The sequence below is a fragment of the Lissotriton vulgaris genome, chromosome 1_1, assembly GCF_964263255.1.
Source record: "Lissotriton vulgaris chromosome 1_1, aLisVul1.2, whole genome shotgun sequence".
In the NCBI taxonomy this organism is placed as follows: Eukaryota; Metazoa; Chordata; class Amphibia; order Caudata; family Salamandridae; genus Lissotriton; species Lissotriton vulgaris.
The window spans coordinates 2,023,683,742-2,023,703,175 of NC_141685.1; the positions used below are offsets into that span (position 1 = coordinate 2,023,683,742).

At 46.9% G+C, this 19,434-nt stretch overlaps 1 protein-coding gene across 5 annotated transcripts in view; it reads left to right on the forward strand.

The window, feature by feature from the left end:
- ITPR2 (inositol 1,4,5-trisphosphate receptor type 2) overlaps nt 1-19,434 on the forward strand; it is a 1,555,333-nt gene that overhangs the window by 922,389 nt on the left and 613,510 nt on the right. For all 5 annotated transcript variants that reach the window (XM_086920227.1, XM_086920242.1, XM_086920233.1 and 2 more), the window contains one exon: nt 840-1,030. In XM_086920227.1, coding sequence (XP_086776353.1) covers nt 840-1,030 — 191 coding nt within the window. The remainder of the gene's footprint in view (nt 1-839; nt 1,031-19,434) is intronic.

Genomic DNA, 19,434 nt, shown 5'->3' on the forward strand with positions numbered 1-19,434 from the left:
TTTAATCTGACTTGTATTAAACTGATTCGAACATCTTTTAGCAATGTTTGTATTGTTCATGTTTGCAAACATCCTATCTCTTTAAATTGAAAAAGCAACACACCAACGATTTAAGTGGTGTCTTGGAAAGATGATGGTGTAATCACGTATTATAAGAAAAGTCTCCCCTGCCATACATTATAAGGATATTTCAAGTCACTTTGGAATTTCATGACCTTTTAGGGAAGTCTGGCTTTAGCTTTCTTCCTTTCTATGGTCACTGTACTCCTTGGTGACTTGCAGTATCCTTGTAATGTACTTTCAGGGCACTTTATCACATTTATAATCTAGGCAAGTTGATTCTGATAAAGAGAATGAGAAGGTAGGCAATATATACGAGAATTTTCATTACAGAAAACCATCAAAAGAAACTGTTCATCTAAGATCTTGTGCCAAACCATTATGTTTACCTAGAAAGTAGTGGAGAAAGACTTTGTTAATAAAGTCACTGCTATTTGGAAGGTTTATCTTGCATTAATGTATTTTCATATAAAACCTGACAGATAGCAATGCAATTTTATTACATTGTGCATCACAAGTAGGTACCATAATGGAGCACGTAATGTTATTTATGGTAAGAGATAGTTTTTTTTACAGTGTTATACATTTGTACATTTTCTAACATCACTAAATTCACTAATTGGTGACTACACAAGGGTTCACTTTTTACTCTCAAGTAAAGCATAAAAAGAAACCTTTTCATAGAATGCCTGAGACATCTGTTCAAAGTTGGAAACTTTACACTGAGTAGTATATTATAATGATATGGACTCACCTTTTCATGTTTTTTTTTTTTTTAGCAAAGAACCGCGGAATAGCCATTCCTGTTGATTTGGATAGTCAAGTGAACACTCTTTTTATGAAGAGCCATTCAACCATGGTCCAAAGAGCTGCGATGGGGTGGAGGTTGTCTGCACGCGCTGGACCCAGATATAAGGAGGCTCTCGGAGGACCTGCTTTAGACTATAGAAATATCATTGAAAAGTTACAAGTAAGTCATAAAACATTTGCAAGGGTAACTAACGAAGAGCTGTGAACACCAACCTATCTGTAAATACTAGCTGTTGAACTGCATTGACCAATTTTCATATTGTGGCGGAGTTCTCTCATAATTATCTCTGTACACTTAAATTTGCTCAAGTTTAATTAAACGTAGTTAAATCATGTAGCTCAAACATCCTATCGAAATTCGTAGTCTGTGGGCGGATGATTTGTTATCAGTGGAGAGAAGAAATTGAGAAAATGTCACTACTACTAAACACATTGTTGCTTAACATTCTAGTCTCCAAACATATAATCAACGGCAATTAATGCAATAATATAAATGACTTCCCATTTGATAGGTTCAAATTTAGGAAATTAAAAATAAAGGATGACTAGTTTGGTATCCATAGTTATAAAATACCTGAACTAGGCAGCAACCTTGTTGTATCTATATCAGTTAGAACCCTTGCAGACGAAAAGGTGGGAACCAAAAATTGAAGTACTGTTAAATTAGAATCATCTATTTTGTGCCTTATGTATACAGAGTGCCCTGGGAACAAGATGTGGTAATTCTGCATAGTGAATTAACAGTACTGTGGTGTTTTTTCCTTGTTATTTATTACTGCATCATATGAATTCTGCAGGCCAGATAGATGGAGCGTTGTTAATACATGTTTTCCACCATTCCATTTCAAGCTGCAAAGCGGATAAAATCGTATTTTTTTCATACACAGTTTTTAACAAGTCTTACCTGGTGAAACTGCAACCTTGATTCAGGCTCCCATTCGTGACTACATTTGTATTACCAGCCACTAACACTATGATGACTTTAGTGGACTGATGCCTCATTTTTTATTAACTGCTTTTGTCAGAGCATTGCATGATGTGTTTATTTTCAGATCCTTTAGGGTAATGTATCTAATGGAGTGAATGGTTGTGCTACCTTAATTGGTCTTACGTTCCTTTTCTCTGAAGTGTAGGAAATGGCCCAGGAAGGCTGTTGAAGCCTCTTCTGGGACAAATGAGGGTGTAAGAAAGAATCACCACATTCTTATGACAAACTGCAGACATTTTCCTGTAGAAAGAGACTTACATTTATTCCCGCATAGGTGATGTTCAAAGTAGAAACAATTTCAAATGTGACCAGTTTACTTTCTCAAACCCCCTAGAATTCAGGATGGAAAAAGTGTAGGTAGACCGTCTCAGAGAAACATATTCCATCCTTCCCATGCTGAAAAATGCTTATGAATGAATGAATCTTGCCAACTCGGAGCACTTCTTATAGAAGGGTCTAGTGGTTCTGGGGATCCTTTCTACTACTACTACAGTTTAATTAAAGACTGCAATTTATAAATCTCATATCTGACAACATACATTTGGTTGAAGGGCAACTCAGCAGACTAAAGGGCAGGAGGTGATGTCATCTCTTAGAAAGCCAAGGCACATAGTGACTAGAAAAATTACTACTTGTCTAAGGGTCTCTATTGGCTAATAAAAGAACCTGGTTAACACAAATAAATGGTGGCTGATGGGTGATGAGAATACAGGCCCTAGAATTACACTGCGACAAGGCAAGCACAGAAAGTAAACCATTGTCGGGTGACTGGGGAGGGGCAGCTGGTTCTCTTTTTCATCTACTGTATATTAAAGAATAACAAACGGTGATAGTGAAAGCCCAGCAAATGGGGGCATCTGAAAGTGGTCTTGAGGTGCCTGATGGTATCTTGCCATAGGGCTAAGTGTGCTTGTCGTGTGTAGGAGACCCGTCAGGTAACAGACTTTGGAAATGCATACAGGAATAGAGCAAACATAAATATCTTAATGCAAGAAGTAGTAGTGTTAAAGATAAATTCCAGAAAACAATGACGGGTCTTAAAACAATTAGGTTCATGCACTCAGTGAAACCATTAAATAAATGCACAAACCTACTTTTGTGATAGTGATGGGGATGGGGAAACAAAAGTGTTATGTTTATAAGTTTACACTTGAGTGGAACTGTTCTTTATACTTTTTTGCAGAGATTGCACTGTTTATCTTTGTGGAGCTCAGGGAGATACCAGTGTAAATTTGTGACAAACTCTGGATTGTTATTCAGGGTTTTCTGGGTATTGTATGGTAACCGGTCCCCCATCTCTCTTGGAGTTCACTAATATTACATTTCATTTGTTATTCCTTACCCCTTGCTGTGTGCCTGACTTTTGACCTGGTTGCCAACTCTACAAATGTTTATAAGTTTATGTGGGTTATATTGGACCTAAATGTGTGTTGAGGTACTGTAAGGTTAAGTGACTCCACAGTCTTACAGAATGTGGGCTAGACATCTGCACTGGAGGATAAACCTGATGAAAGATCCTGTGCTATAAAGGTAAGATTATGAGGAAGGCATGTGTAAATGGTAGAACGCATTTATGGGTGCAGAATGTTCTCATATGTCTTCACTGATATTTTCTGTATGTCTTCTCAGCAAAAAGTCAGAGATCAATTTTGGATTGTCCCCACCTTAAAGTTTTATACAAGGTTATTGGAGACTCTTCTTTTGTCAGGAAGATAGGGATGTATCATTATGAGAGACAAATGGAAGGTAGTGGTTTTCCTAATTCTCTATAATTAAAAGCATCGCTTGTAAGCTAGGGTTTAATTTCACAAAGATGGGACCTTCTTAATTTGAACAAAGCTCAAAATACTTTCATTCAAGAAGTACTTCTGTAAATAGGCCACAAAGGCAAACTGAAATCTAGAAATATTTGTACCAGTCTATCCATGAGGTACCCCAGACGAGTTATGTCCAATTGTTGATGTGCTGATTCTAATTTGCTGACTGTATTTGACTAAGAAGATTCCAATTATTGGCCCAGCCCCACTTGCTCAGTCACTACAGTACTATTATATGATACATTGTCTTGTATACCGTAGATAAATCAAGAACAAGAAGGAATTCCAGATTTTCCGTATCTTGGAAAGTAATCCGAAGTTCTCTAGTGTTGGCCACAATGCATCTTTTCGGTGTGAAGTCTGATCTGCTGTTATGGAGGATATTATTCAGGGGGGCGTGGCCTGCAGGGGCAGCATGGCGGATGTGTTCTAGGAGCGCTCCCTCGTTGAACCCCATAATCCAATACTCTTATCCGGACTCACTGCCATCCTTTGCCTTGGGGATGTATCCCATGCTTCAGTGACCCCATTGGAGGCCAGCAGAGACAGAAGCAGGACGCGGACATGGTGCTGCAGCTACAGCTAGCGGAGAGGCGATGAGAGGCCAGCAGGCCACACCAGTGATCGGCCGGGAGCTGAGCCTATGCCTGGGATCGGGCTGCCGGATTGGTCTCCACTGTTACCCACTGTGCTCCCACGATAAGGAGGCGCGGGCAGACGACAGAGAGCCGGCCCCCTGGGGGGGGGGGAGGGGGGTGGGGCTGGTGGAGCCCCAGTGAATGCCGGATCCGACCGGGTCTGGTCCGGCATGGTATGGAGCGAGCAATGAGGAGGAGCCAACAAATTGCCCGGGGGCTGTGCTGGCAGGGCGGGTCCCTGTGAGTCTCGGCCGTGCTGTGCAATTGGACGTTGTGCACTGCAGTAGCCTGATCTGGGCGGAGGTCTGGAGCTGTTTACTTCCAGGTCCCGGCTGCTGAAACAGTCCGCCTGGCTTTGTAGTGCCCCCTGTGAGGAGTAGTGCAGAGCGGACAATGGGAGAACTGGCTACTGAGACGCCGTGTCGCGCGAGGTGTGTGGCCTGCACCTCGTAGTTGTGTACTCACCAGCTGTGGCTGGGTTGGAACCGGCGGAGCCCCAGGAAAACCCGAGAGGATTGGTGAGATGGAGCCAGCAGGCTAATTGGAGGAAGTGTCTGTGTGCAGTGACTGTTGGGAGCCTCAGCAATGAAGTGAGGAGGTCAGCAGCCTGACCTAGGGTCCTTATGGTGGAATAAGGCCCTTGAGGGCTTATGATGCACAGAGGGGCTGCAGGCTAAACGTGGTGATAGGCTTGGAAGGGGAGCTGAAATACAATAGGTGGTGCATTGGACAGGAAATTCTTCTGTGGTGATAGTAGGCGAGTGGAGTGGTAGTACACAGGCCTATAGTAGCGATGTGGTGATGCACTCAGGATTGGGGCGGCGACGTAACACCCTGGTGCCCCAGTGCATGGGATACAGTGATGAGATCTTGGGCTACGCCTGTGGAAGTGAGTGATGGGGTGCAGCATGGTGCCTGTGACTGCGGCCTGCTGGGGGGAATATTAGTGGAGAGTGGAACGGCGTAGTAGGGAGCCCCCCTTCCATCAGGATTTAGACAGTGCCTGCTGGCTGGACAGTGACGGACACGGCCGGAGGTGAGTTATAGCCCAGGGGGAGAGACAGTGGGTATGAGCTATAATAGTGGGTCTCTGAAATACTTGAATAGAGCAAAAAATGTTGTTGCTGCCTGGTGGGACGACAAACCGTGGACCGGCGACACAACGATGGTGGCGATACCACTGGGTGGTGTATTTCGGCAGTACACGTTTGGACTGCACCATGTACTTGGAGCGGGGTGCTGTCCTGATACTTTAGCCGTCTGAAGTCTCTGGAGTTGTAAAAGGTGAGACTAGTTGTGGCTGGAAGAATGGGCCACGCCAGGGGTACCGGGTCAAGGACCTCTTCGCAGGCTGCGGTCACCTGTGACTCTGATCTGCCACTGCAGGTGATGGGGCAGACGACTCATGATAATCGTCTGGATGCTATCCTAGAAGCAATTGAACGTTCTTGTATATCTATGGAAGCCAAGCTGGTTAAGGTGGCGCTGGATTTTACTCTACTCCATGCTGACCACCGAAACTTGAAGGATCGGGTCACTGCTGTAGAGCAGGAGGTAGCTGACTTGAAGCCGCTACGGAGTTTCAAGAGAAGCAGCAGAATGCACATGAAGCTCGGATACGGTATCTGGAGGAGCACATGGAGGATGCAGAAGGTCGCTCCCGGAGGAATAATGTCCTGTTGATTGGTCTGCCGGAAGGGGCAGAGGGACAGGATGCAGTTACCTTCCTGGAACACTGGCTGAAATCCATCTTGCTGAACAATTAATTTTCCCCATTCTTCACTATAGAACGGGCACATCGGGTTCCGGGTAGGAAACCGGCCCGGGGGCTTGAGCATGCCCGCTTATCTTCAAAGTACTACACTTCAGGGACCGCGATGTCATTCTCCGAGAGACAAGGAACTAAGCGACATTCAATAGGAAACGCCAAGGTGCGGTTCTTTCTGGACTATACAATGAAGGCTCAGCGGCAGCGAGGGTCCTTCTTACCAGTCAAGCGTCCGTTCCGGCAGCTCAGTCTTTCCTATTTGCTATTGTTACCGGCTAGATTGCATGTAGTCTTGGATGGAAAATCCAGATACTTAGATGCGATGCAGGATGCTTGGGACTGACTGGAGACGTCCAGTAAGTACTCTGGTGCGGCGTGGCCTGGGGAAGCAGGTGGCAGGGACTACGACGGCGGCAGACCGGGAGGAGATTCATGGGTTTGGCAGCGGCGTCTGGCCCAGAACAGATTTGCAGAGAGCGACAGGAGGTTGTTCGTATTGTGGAACAGATGGCAGACACAGCAGGGCCGCAAAAACAAAGCAGACACTTCTTTTCACTCTTCCGGGGATGGGGGCTCCTCAATAGCGGATTGAGAATGCCTGAAGTTACACCTCAGACGGCAGATGGTATTTTCTGAAAATGACCGTATCGGACATTCATGCATGGGTACTGTTACTTGAACTGCTGTGGGTATTCGGAACAATAATAAGATTGCTTGCATTGGGCCGGTGGGTAGGATGGTGTTGCCTCTGCACCTTGGGGGGGGGGGGGGGACTTCAATTTTACGATGTGGTGATATGTTACTAAACAATTTTGAGGGGATACACAATGATATACCCTGCATGGTTACACTAGTTACACTACCCCTTTGTTGTGAGGTTTGCCCTTAGGAGGTTTTTTTCTCTTCTTGTTTGGTTTTCCCCTTCCCCTCTTGCTACAGAGGTCCATGAGGTGGGGTGGGTAATGGAGTTGTTATGGTGCATACCCGACTGCTATTTACTGGATTCCAGGTGGTGGGTGGTACTGTCCATTGCTGTTTACTTCCTTTAGCTCTGACATGGGTCACATGAACTTACCTGGAATGTCTGGGGTCTTTGCACGCCTTCCCGTAAGCACGCAGTGTACTCCTATCTTAAACGGCATAATGTACATGTGGCACTCTTGCAAGAGACTCACCTAAATGCTGTGGAAGTTGCTAGGTTGCAGCACACATGGTGGGGTAAAATATATGCCACAGACTATTCCCTGTTTGCTAGGGGGTCTCTCATCTTGGTATGCCCTGGGACACTCTTTGCCACGGATGAGCTTCATACTGATAGAGAAGGCAGGTACGTGCTTGTAAAAGGTAGACTGGATGGACGTCACATATTTTGACTAATTTTGCGGTGCTGAATGGTTGGGAACAGGGTTGGGGTCTGGTGGACATTTGGAGACATCATCACCCGGTACAGAGGGTGTACTCTTTCTTTTCGCCACCTTATAATCTGTACGTCTGTCTGTATCGATTTCTCTTGTCTCCCTCCCTCCTTCCATGTGTTCTGGGATCGGAGTACTGGGGGCGCACGCACTCGGATCACAATCCCCATTTTGTTGTGCTGGCTTGGGAAGTGGGGTTCCGGGGATTCCTGCATGGAGGTTGTAGCCGGCAATGTTGGAGGATTTGGTCTTTTGTGAGACGATTGGTGACTCTATTGGGGAATACTTTGAAAATAATTTGGATACTGCCTCCTCGTTGGTGGAATGGGCAGCGATGAAGGTCACTTTGAGAGGGAAATGTCTGGGACTGGGTTGTGGGCAGCGACAGCATGTGGCTTCGGAAATACTAGAACATGAGAGACGTTTGCTACCGTTGGAGTCTAGGGTTGTGGTCGATGCTGAGGAATTAGTATCCTTAGAGGAGGTACGATGAGGGCTCTACCATACCATCTGGGAAGTTTCCTGGTCCTGACTGTTTCCCCCTTGAATTTTACAAGGCGCATGCAGACCAGCTGAGCCCACAACTACTCAAGATATATTTGGAGGCATTGAAGGTTCTTGCCCTTCCAGCTTTGATGATGGAGGCTACGCTGATAACACCTCCGAAACCTGATTGTGACCCCACATCAACGGGTACTTACCGCCCCTTGGTGCTTGTGAACGGGGACTATAAGATTTTAGCTAACATCCTGGCGGCTTGGCTGGCACCACCTATTCCGCAACTGGTTCATCAAGACCAAAATGGGTTTGTTCCGGCCCGTAACACCTTGCTCAATATACCAATATAAGACGGTTGTTCCGGGTTATGCTTTGCTCTGCGGAAGACTGGCCGATGACCGGTTGTACTGTGCTGGACCAGGAACGGACTTTTGACACGGTGGAGTGGTCCTTTATGTTTGCGGTGCTCAGTCGCTTTGGCTTTGGTACCGTACATCTCAAGCCTTATCCAATTACTATACGGGGCTCCTACAGTTTGGGTGAAGTTGGTGACGCTCTTTTCTGACCCTATATTGATAGAACAGGTAAATCCTCAGGAGTGCCCTCTTTACCCCTTGAAGATTGCCCTAGTGATTGAGCCACTAGAGCTGGCAAAGCGAAACTCTGAACTGACATGGGGAATAAGGCTTGGGGATGGCATACATGTAATTTCGCTTTATGCGGATGACATTCTGCTGTATGTCAAGGATATCCCAGCGATCCCACGAGTCATACGTTGCGGGCCTTTGCGTCTCTGTTGGGTTTAGGGGTGAACTGGGATAATTCGTGTTTATAGCCCTTTCATCCTGATGTGGAAAATCCGAGTTGGAAGGTGGACGGAACGGTAGTGCACTGGCAACCGGTGGCGTTCAGATATTTAGGCACCAAATTTATCATAACGATTGGGACCTTTTGTATGGTAATGTTACTAGGCGGTTACAGCGCTCAAGTCTCAGATTGAGTTTTGGAAGACGCTTAACCTCCCGCTAATTGGTAGGGTGGAGTTAATTACGATGGTCATGTTGCCGTGTCTCCTTTACTACTTCTCTAATCTACGGCTTTATCTACGTGTGTCCTTTTTCCGCTCTCTGGAGAGGATTGCGAGGGACTTTATTTGGAATAATTCACGGTGCAGAGTGGCGTTAGCAAAGTTGTATCTGCAGCGGTCGAAGGGTGGGCTGGCTCTACCCAACCTAGAGCATTACTTCTTGGCATCTCAATTTCTATGGGTGGCAAAATGGGTGGAGGGCTTTAATCCAATCTGTGGAGCGTGACCACCCTGTACTCCCAGGACAGGATCCTTGCTATATTCCACCCTTGTAACAAGTCGAAGGAACTGCTTACTTTACTAGTTCGAATTGCGCGGAAATGTTTTCACCGGCGCTGCGTCTTACTAAGCACGTTACACTGTATGCACCCGTGGTGCCCCTGTTGGGTATGCCAACAGTGCAGGGATGAGTTCAGAGTTCGGATCTTACTGGTTGAATGGAGGCTGTTATTACAACCCTAGGGGATTTGTATGTAGAAGGTGCTTTCTCACTATTGCAGATGAAGAATGGGTTCCCCCGGGTCAATTTCTAACTCATGCCTCCTGGATCGCTACAATGAGGCGATGATGGGGTGACATTGCACATGAGCATCCGACATACCTCATTCTACAATATGTGCATGTACTGGGCACGGGGCGACATCTGGTGAAGTGGTTTGTGGAATCAATCATGGAGCATACCCTGGTGGATTTAATACTGTTGCGAGCGAAGTGGGAGACAGATCCGTGACGGCCCTACTCTGAGAAAGAGTGGCCGATGCGATTGGAAAGTCCCAGACAGGTCCCCAGGAATGCTCGTTTCAGATTGATCCAATTATACATTGTTCACAGGGCTATCTCTTCCCCGACAAAATCAATTGATATTTCCATAGGCAAGATGCGTGCTGCCCGCGCTGCAGGCAGGTAGATGCTGACCTGCTGGACATGTTCTGGTCCTGCCCTGGGCTGCATACATATTGGGAGGGGTACTTGAGGCATTGGACACTAGCACGGAACGGACATGGAGGTGCTTTGAACTTGGGAGGTGTGCATTACTGGGGCATTTCCAAGAAGCATAAAGCGTCCACTAGGTTTCTGGCTCTGGGCTACATTGTGGCCAAACGCCTAACCACACGCAGGTCGAAGGTGGAGGAGCCCTCGCCACTGAAGGCTTGGTTTCTTTCCATGCTGAATTGGGTGAAGGCAGAGGCGGTCTCCTTGGTACATGAGGATACATTGGGGCTGCGAAAACTCCCCATCTCTGCTGCGTAGAACGCAATGCTGTGTACACTGCAGGGGCTGTTTACTCTCGACGACACCATGTGCTGTGATGAGATTCACAGACTGCATCCTTTCCACCCCACACTGCACTGTTGTTGTTCTTTTTATATTCGGGATATGCACCCCCATGATGATCAACTAGGTTCTGTCTCACAGCGTTTGGGCTTTGTGACTCTTTGCCTCCTTTTCTGTGGATTATGTTTCCCTCCATATTGTTCTCTCTCACTTTTTGATAGTGTTGTTATTTTGGTTATTTTCTTATAAGATTGCTTGCCCCTGCACTCTTTAGTGTGAGTGTTTGACTACATAAACAGATTGTTGTGATATGGCCGAGTGAAGCCATAAGAGCTATACATATGTACTTGTAATGTGATTATACAGTGGAATTATATTGTACCAAGCCGAGATTAAAAGTGTTGTCGATGGAGGAGGTTATGTGTTTGCTGGGGTATGCCATTGTTGTTACCTACTGCACCTTATGATATGGGTGTGTCCTTGCCGTTGTTCTGTAGATTTGTAAGTTGATCCTGTCTAATTTCTCTACTGGTGCTGAATGTAACGTTCCATGATGACGAATTACCCTGCTTGTTTTTCTTACCTTATGTACAAAAAACTTTAATAAACAGTTTAAACAAAAATAATGGAGGATATTATTCAGTTCTACAAATTCTAGCTATTGGCTTGTAACCTCACCTTTAATGATTTTGCCAATGAAGGGCTAATGCAAGGCTAGTCTTTAGTCTGCCAAGTCCTGTGGATTTGCCCCTCTGTTTCTCATTAGAGTAATGTGCATGTTTTAGGATGCAAATTGTACCTTGACCGAATGAAGCCTTAATATTCCCACCTATCTCAAGACATAGAAAGGGAAGGTACTGTATTGTTGTTGCACCTGAGGAAGGAACAGCTGTAGTATTCAAAACCTTCAGTTTATCTGCACCTTTGTTCCTGTGGTCAAAGCTCATTTCCACAAATAATGTAAAAGAGGTTTGAATAGAGGAGGATCAAAGTGCTCTGCAGATGGGTTTTCTGTGGTCTTTAAGATGTCCACTCAAGTCCGGTGAATTTTGCTTTTTGATGGAAAACCTAAGAGTCTCAAAATGTTGGTTCATGATATTAGATGCCTCCTTTAAAATTTCCTTCTCCAAGTATTTTAAACATATCCCTTTTCTAATTGAGGCTTCTGACTGTAGATTGCTCACCTTTTCAAGTCCCACACATGTCAAACTTTTCCAGCATTTGCTCTCATACACTGATAGATAGTGCCTTCGTACTCCAAGGTGACCTTGTCCCACCTCCAGATGTGACGGGACAGAGCCGTATTTAGCCCCCAACCCTGCGTACTGACAATAGTTCCTTTTTTTCTGTGCCATTTGATGTGGTTCTGAACGTTTGTCTGTGCTTTACCAACCTGTAAAATGATTTTGCTAACAGTGTGCTAGGGATCTTGACCCCAAAATTACTTGTTTCAAGTTGTGCCGCACCTTTGAGAAGATGTCGCCGGTCATGGTCCCACATGATATCTGTCTTTTGAGCAAAGCATGATCAAAACTAGCCTGTCTCATAACAGTCTAATACCAGTTCACATTACCCATTCTGTTTCACAATGCTCATGAGAGACGACATTGAAGGATCAAAAGGCAACTTCGAAGCCATGTGACAATGATCCTGGATGCATATGAAGGGCATCATGGAACAGAAGTCTAAGTTTTAGGTCACTGAACATAAGAAGCAGCGGAGGTCATGCTTGAAATCATGAGATAATTTCTGGGTAAGTTGACCAGTCCCAGGGTTAGTCTGGAAGGTGGTCCAAGGCTATGGTTTGGTGCGAACACACAAAGCCCATACGGAAATCCATCCCCATTACCCAGTTGGAGTTAGGGCCATCCACAACTCTGTAGCAAGTCAGTGCCTTCATGGAGGTAATAGAGCAGCTGTTCCAGATGATTCTGGGTACCCTCAGAGTGCCTTTAAGACCCCAGATTTGCTGGGGCTCCCAGTCAGACTACCGCCGGCAAGGTCTTCGCTGGTACTGAGTGACCCAGTTAAGCCTACAACACAGGCATCTGGTCATGCCTCCACTTTCTTTCTAAAATGCCAAATTGGCTCTAATTTGGTCTGGCACCAGTCTCCGTGTCAGCGATGCCGGTTTCAGATATGGATTAGGCTATATCTCAATAAGTGTCTTGCTATAAGATCATAATGGTACAGCCAATGGTATTTTTTTCTGGCAGCGTTTCTGCCTCTGCACCAGTAACCTTGGAGCCTAGAGGTCTTGTGAGGCGCAGACATACAGGAAAATCATGATGCCACACATGATGGGAATGATAAGGAAGGTGCTGATAATGTGCTCCCTACCACACAGATAATGGACTTTATCTAGCTTCCAGAATGCAAGTGATATTAATGCCTCACCAGATGTGGAATTGGAATCTTTTTTGAGCCCTATCACTGAGGAAGGTGCCTCTTTTGCAGTCGTTGTTCTAGGCAGCGTAGGTTTTGGAACTATAGTGGCCTACTTTCGAAACTAGTGCTAATATTGTGACTGGAATTTTGCATACTTGCACTTCATCTTCAGAATCTTTACTGTCAGTCAATGAAGCCACGACCGACATCTTGGCTGAGGCCCAGGTGAAACTCTGCTTGTCCCTGCTACCCCTTAACTATTTGCCAAAGGCCTGCTCTAGGTGAGCCAGACTTTTTGAAATGACACCCATTATCTAAACGCCTTATAGTGGAGGCTTCGGCCAACAAAATGAGCCCAAATGCATTTCCCTCTTTTATGCCTGAAATAGAATATACATGTTTTGATATGTTTAAAGCAAGACCACTGACTCTTTGTCAGTGAAATTGCTCTCCCACCCTCGCAGCTCCGCCATTGAGTGAGACCTCCCCCAGCCCCTGCACTCTTTAGTGCGAGTGTTTGAGGTCCTCTCCACCCGCAGGTTCACCTGGACCTCTGTCTCCCTCTTTCCACTCCATTTTTTTCACTCGTTTTCACTGGTTTTTTCACTCGTTTTCACCCTCTTTCCTAATCTATTTTTCTGCACTTTTTTGCTTTCTGCTGTTTTCTCATTTTCCCTTTGTACCTACTTTTCCTACCTTCATGCATGTTTCTCCCCAGCCGTTGCTGCCCCCTGCGGCCCCTCCCCCCAGCAGGACCAGCACTGCTGCCCCCGTAGCCCCTCCTAGCCAGCACGACCAGCGCAACCAATCCAGCTCCCCTCCCCACTCCCAGCTGTCCAGCCCTCCCCAACCCAGCAGCACTCCGTTACACTCAACCCAGGCCACAACAACAACTGCAAGCTAGCATCACCAGCTGACAACCACGGACCTTTCCGCTGTCACCGCTGCCGGCACACCTGCAGCACCACCAAGAACACGGATCCAGCACAACCCGCCCACAAGAACACAACCGAACCAAAGACCCTGCAATGCATCCTCCTCAACTTCCAATCCTTCCACAAACACGACACCAAAATCTGATACCTCCTTGACAGCACCACCCCGGACGTAGCCTTATTTACCGAAACCTGGACGAACTCCACCTTGGGACCGGACGTCGCTGTCGCCATACCCCAAGGATACAAGATCTCCAGGAAGGACCACCTCATCAGCCTGGGAGGAGGAATCGCCATCGTCCACAAATCCACCGGGGCACACTCCCGGATGAGCCCACAGAACTGATGGAACACCTTCACTTTAAGATACTGGCCAGCCCCACCGCCACCCTCAGAGGAACCCTCCTCTACTGACCCCCTGGACCCTGCGGAACCTTTGCCAACTCCATCAGGGACATCATCTTCCCGCAGGCCATTGCATCCACCATCTACAACCTGCTGGGAGACCTCAACTTCCACCTTGACAACCAACTGGACCCCAACACCACATCCCTCCTGGACAACCTCCACAACATTAGACACCGCCAGATTGTGACAGAGCCCACGCACTCAGCAGGACACACCCTAGACCCCCTCTTCACTACAGGAAAGTCCATCACCTTCAGTCACACGACCGAACTCCCATGGAGCGACCATCGTTGCGTCCACTTCACCTTCAGAACACACACCATCCACAGATACCAGCACCTGCTCCCACGAAAGATCTGTACCAAAATCACCGATGACCAGCTCCCCTCCTCACTCAACAATTCCACCTCAACCTTAGCGAAAAATAATGACCCCAACACCGCATAGATGGATCTCGGACAGCTCCAACACCATAGCCCCCCACAAGAAAAGCAACAATACCCATGCCAAGAAAGCCAGATGATTTACCACCAAACTTCGAAAGTCCAGACGCACTTGCCGTCGTATCGAAATGGCCTGGAGGAACACCAAATCCACAGAAGGCCACAACAACTTCAGAGCTGCCACCAACGCCCACCACCAACTCATCAGAAAAATGAGGGAAAAAGCGATTGAAGACAGAATCTCCACCCACGTGTACAACAGCAAGGAACTCTTCAGCATTATCAAGGAGTTCGCCCAACCCACCAGCGAGTCTACGGACATCTCTCCCTCACAAGACCTTTGAGACAAATTCAGCACCTTTTTCCACCACAAAATCAAGAGCATCTACGACAACTTCGACAAAGACAACCAACACACTAAACCCTCACCAAACACCCCGACTCCCGGAAACCAACGATTTATAACTGGACAACCCTCACCACCGAAGACACACTGAGGACAATGAAGTCAATCCACTCGGGGCCCCCCACAGACCCCTACTCCCACCACATCTTCAACAGAGCCGCTAACACCATCGCACCCATGCTCCGCCACACCATCAACCGATCCCTGGCGACTGCCTCTTTCCCAGATGACTGGAAACAGGCCGAGGTCAACCCCCCTCCTAAAGAAACCCTCAGTGAACCCCACAGACCTCAAAAACTACAGACCCATCTCCCTGCTCCCATTCCGAGCGAAAGTCATTGAGAAAGCCATCAACAACCAACTCGCCACATTCATCGAAGAACACAACCTCCTCGACTCCTCCCAATCCGGCTTCAGAAAAGACCACAGTACAGAAACCGCCCTCCTCGCCACAACAGACCACATCCACACCCTACTGGACAAAAGAGGAACAGTAGCCCTCATCCTCCTTGACCTCTCAGCGGCGCTCGACACAGTCTCTCACCGCACCTTAATACGCAGACTCAACGACGCAGGAATCCAGGACAAGGCCCTCAACTGGATCCGCTCCTTCCTCTCCGGCAGAATGCAGCTATTCAGACTCCCCCCTTTCCTCTTGGACCCTACACCTACCACCTGCGGAGTCCCCCAGGGCTCCTCCCTCAGCCTGACGCTCTTCAACGTCTACATGGCTCCACTTGCCCCCATCGTCAGAACCTACGGACTCAACATTGTGTCATACGCAGACGACACACAACTCATCCTCTCCCTATCCAACGAACCCAACACTGCCAGACACAACTTTCGAGAAGGCATGGAAGCCATCACCAAATGGATGAAAAACAGCTGCCTACAACTAAATACCAACAAAACAGAAGTACTCATCATGGGCCCAAACCCCGGCGCCTGGAGTAACACTTGGTGGCCCCCGGCCCTCGGAAACCTGCCAACCCCCACTGACGATGCACGCAATCAGTGAATCATCCTGGACTCCGAGCTCAAAATGGACCGTCTGTTCAACTCTGTCTCGCATTCCTGCTTCACACCCTCCGCCTCCTTCGTAAGACCTTCAAATGGATCCCCCTTGAACACCGAAAGACCCTCACTCACGCCCTGGTCACCAGCAGACTTGACTACGGCAACGCACTCTACGTCGGAATAAAAAAAACCTCACTTCAAGCTACAGAACGCCGCCGCATAACTGGTCCTCAACCTGCCAAAATACTGCGACGTCTCCCAGCATCTGCGTACACTCTACAAGCTCCCCGTCAAGGCGAGAATCACCTTCAAGATACTCGCCCATGCAGACAAGGCCCTCCACAGCACCAGACCAGCATACCTGAACAGCCGACTCAAATTCCACGCACCCAAAGGACCCTACGATCAGCCCAGCTCTCCTACGCCGTGGTCCGCCACACCAGAAAGACCAGATCTGGAGGCTGCTCCTTCTCCTTCCTCGTGGCCAAAGCATAAAAGCCCTTCCGCTCCACCTCAGGCAGACAACATCGCAAGAAACCTCAAAACCTGGCTCTTTGACAGATCCCCTCCTTGATGGAATGGAACCTTCACCCCCCACCCTCTACCTCTAACGCCTTGAGCCCCTCACGGGTGAATAGTCGCGCTTAACAAACCCCTGATCGATTGCTTGGAAAGAAGGTGTTCTCCACCATCTGGGCTTTGTATTCTCTAAAAGCGGTCTGCCTGCTAAGCACATAAGCTAACCCTCTCCGGGACATAGCAGGCAAAGTCATTAGCACACACCCTGAGGAGTTTTAAAATACTTTTATACAGATGGTAAATGATAAAATGGTTACCAGCAAAGTACATCTTGTGGTTGGACTGGACACAACAGTGTCTGTGGGCTTTGCTCTAGGTACTGGCTTAGTTATTCGTTATTCGTTGTTATAGTTGGATATGTACCATGGATTTCCTCAGGGATGAGCAGGTAGCCTTCAAATACATGCCTTTGAAGGCTCCATGCCATTTTGAGACAATGCAGATTCAGGCCTGGAGCGATTGAAAGATAGCCATGCTACAGCTCACTCCTTGGGCTTGCTAGCTCTGACCCACCAGTTCAACCAACAATACCAGAATTTCAGGGGTTTCTCCTAGAGCCTGGCTTATCACCAGAACCAGCCAGATGAGCGCATGCGGCAGCCCATTCAGTCATTTGTGGTATATGGTGGTGGCAGAGGACAGGGCCAACAAAAGTATTGTCAGTCTTTGTCTTAAACATCCCCTTCGACCACCCCCACATTCCGCCTTAGGGAAGTACTTACAGCTGCGGTGAAGGGGGGCAGAATGTGCTTTTATGTGCACAGCTATCAGAGGTTGTTTGTTAAGATGGTTCCCTTTCCTGCTTGTCAAACCTCCTTCCAATACCTCCTGTGTTCCCCAGACTTTAGCAGGTGTTGCTTCCATCCTTGCCATTAGGTTCAGACATCAGTGGCCTAAGCAGCATCTGCGAGGGTATCCAAGAAGGAGAGAGGTACTGTGTTGTTTCCACTATTTAATGCTGCCCAAAACATTTGTGGGATCAGACAGATTTTGGATCTTTGGTTCCTGAACACTTTCCTTCCAGAGGTCAAATTCTAAATGCTAACCTTGTCCCGATCCTCTCTGCTCTAAACCCCGTTGCCACAGTGGGTCCTTAACTTGGTTTTAACCTTCTCAATGTGCGTAGTCTTCCTTATTGCAATTACTTCATTGTGCCAGTGAACTATCAGTAGGATCACCATAAACCACCTGCTTTCCAGACAAGTAGGTGCGTTGGGCCTGGGAATCCTTTTCTACCGAAGGTGGAGATGCCCTTTCTTGTTGGGCAGTCTATCACACCCCCTGCTATTTTCCTCTCCTCCACATCCCTCGACGGAGGAGAGACTTCGTTAGTTGGATCCCTAGATACATTTCATTAATCGAACTAAGATGCACTGAGTTGCTGGGTTCTGTGGTGCAAAAAAGAGACAGCAGTCCAGAAATTGATCCTAATCTTATGGATTGTTCTCTGCCTAGAAAATGTGCCATGCCTCGTAACACGCCTCTTACTTGCCATTGGGCTCATTCTGCCACAGTTGAGGGTGCCACTATGGCCTTAGCCAGGGCTGTTCCAGTGATGGATATCTGTCATGCGGCTACATGGGAATCGATCCACACCGTCACAAAGAATTAATGCTTTCATTTGCAGGTTCCCAGAGAGGGCCATTCTGCCCGCTCAGTCCTGCATCATTTCTTGGTGTGAATTCCACTCCTCAGACCTTCTCTCTTTTGAAATGTATTGTATTGGTATTTTTTAAAATAGTGAGCCTGCGGCTAAAAAGTCTCCATCAGAAGTACCGGTTACTTGCCTTCAGTAGCGTTCTTTCTGGTGGATACTTTCTGACCACAGATTCCTCACTACCCATCTTTAGTTATGGTAGCCTGCCTTTATCATGTAACAAAGTCCCAAATTGTCAACTATAGTGGGGGGATCCCGATTCTAATCTGGCCTATTGAGATTCAAAACATTTTCCAGTGGGAACAAGATAGGTCTGGGAGACTTGGAAATCTCTGGACCCATTTCTCTTTTTGTAGAATGCAAAGTAACCTTTAGTTTTTTTAAAAAATACATTGTGTTGTACACAGCTTTGTTTTTGGGCGTTTTGAATTTAGAGTTTGTGTTGAATGCTCACAACGCGGAATATGAGCACATCATCACAATGTGTGTTACTCCTTAAAGCTTGGGGAAGCTGGGATTCTCATCTAGATTATTTTACCAATCCCTAGACCAGGTCGGGTCAACTGAACCCTTTTCCCTGTCTTAGAAGCCTAAAGGGAAGATTTCACAATCATAGCTCATAACAAACTTGCAATACAAATCCAAATAAGACTCAAAGGACCACTGACTACAAGCTGAAGTTTTGAAGCGTTATTACAAAGCCAAAAATTATTGAACATATAAACATCTCAGCAAAAGATTCAGGAAATAGACTGGCACTAATACAAAGGTAATCCTACGCAAGAGTCTCAGACGACTCAGCATAAAGATCAAGGTTAACTCGAGAAGCATTAGACATACCATTACCGACAATGTAGAAAGTCGAAACTGCATTTACAAAAAGGAAAAGAAATTGGTTAGTGTCCCTACACTAACTCTAAGGTGACATCCCTACTTAACAAATTACTCAGCAAGAATAAAGGTTTCAGCTGTGATGACTTCCTAAGAAGTACGTCCACCTTCCAATAAGTTGCTTCAATTTCTGAGCTCGTTCTAAGATGCTCCTTCCTACACCTTATTCTGCCTTAGGTTCACAAATTACCTACATCTTGCCTTTCCCAAGCCCACTTTCTAACCCCTAGTCCACTCTCTGCTCCGGACTGCCTCTCCACCCTCGGGTGCTGTCCCTAATACAAAATCCCAAAAACAGTTGACACGCCCAGAGGTACGCCCCTCTGGCAGGTGCGGATCTTCAAACTTTTCCAG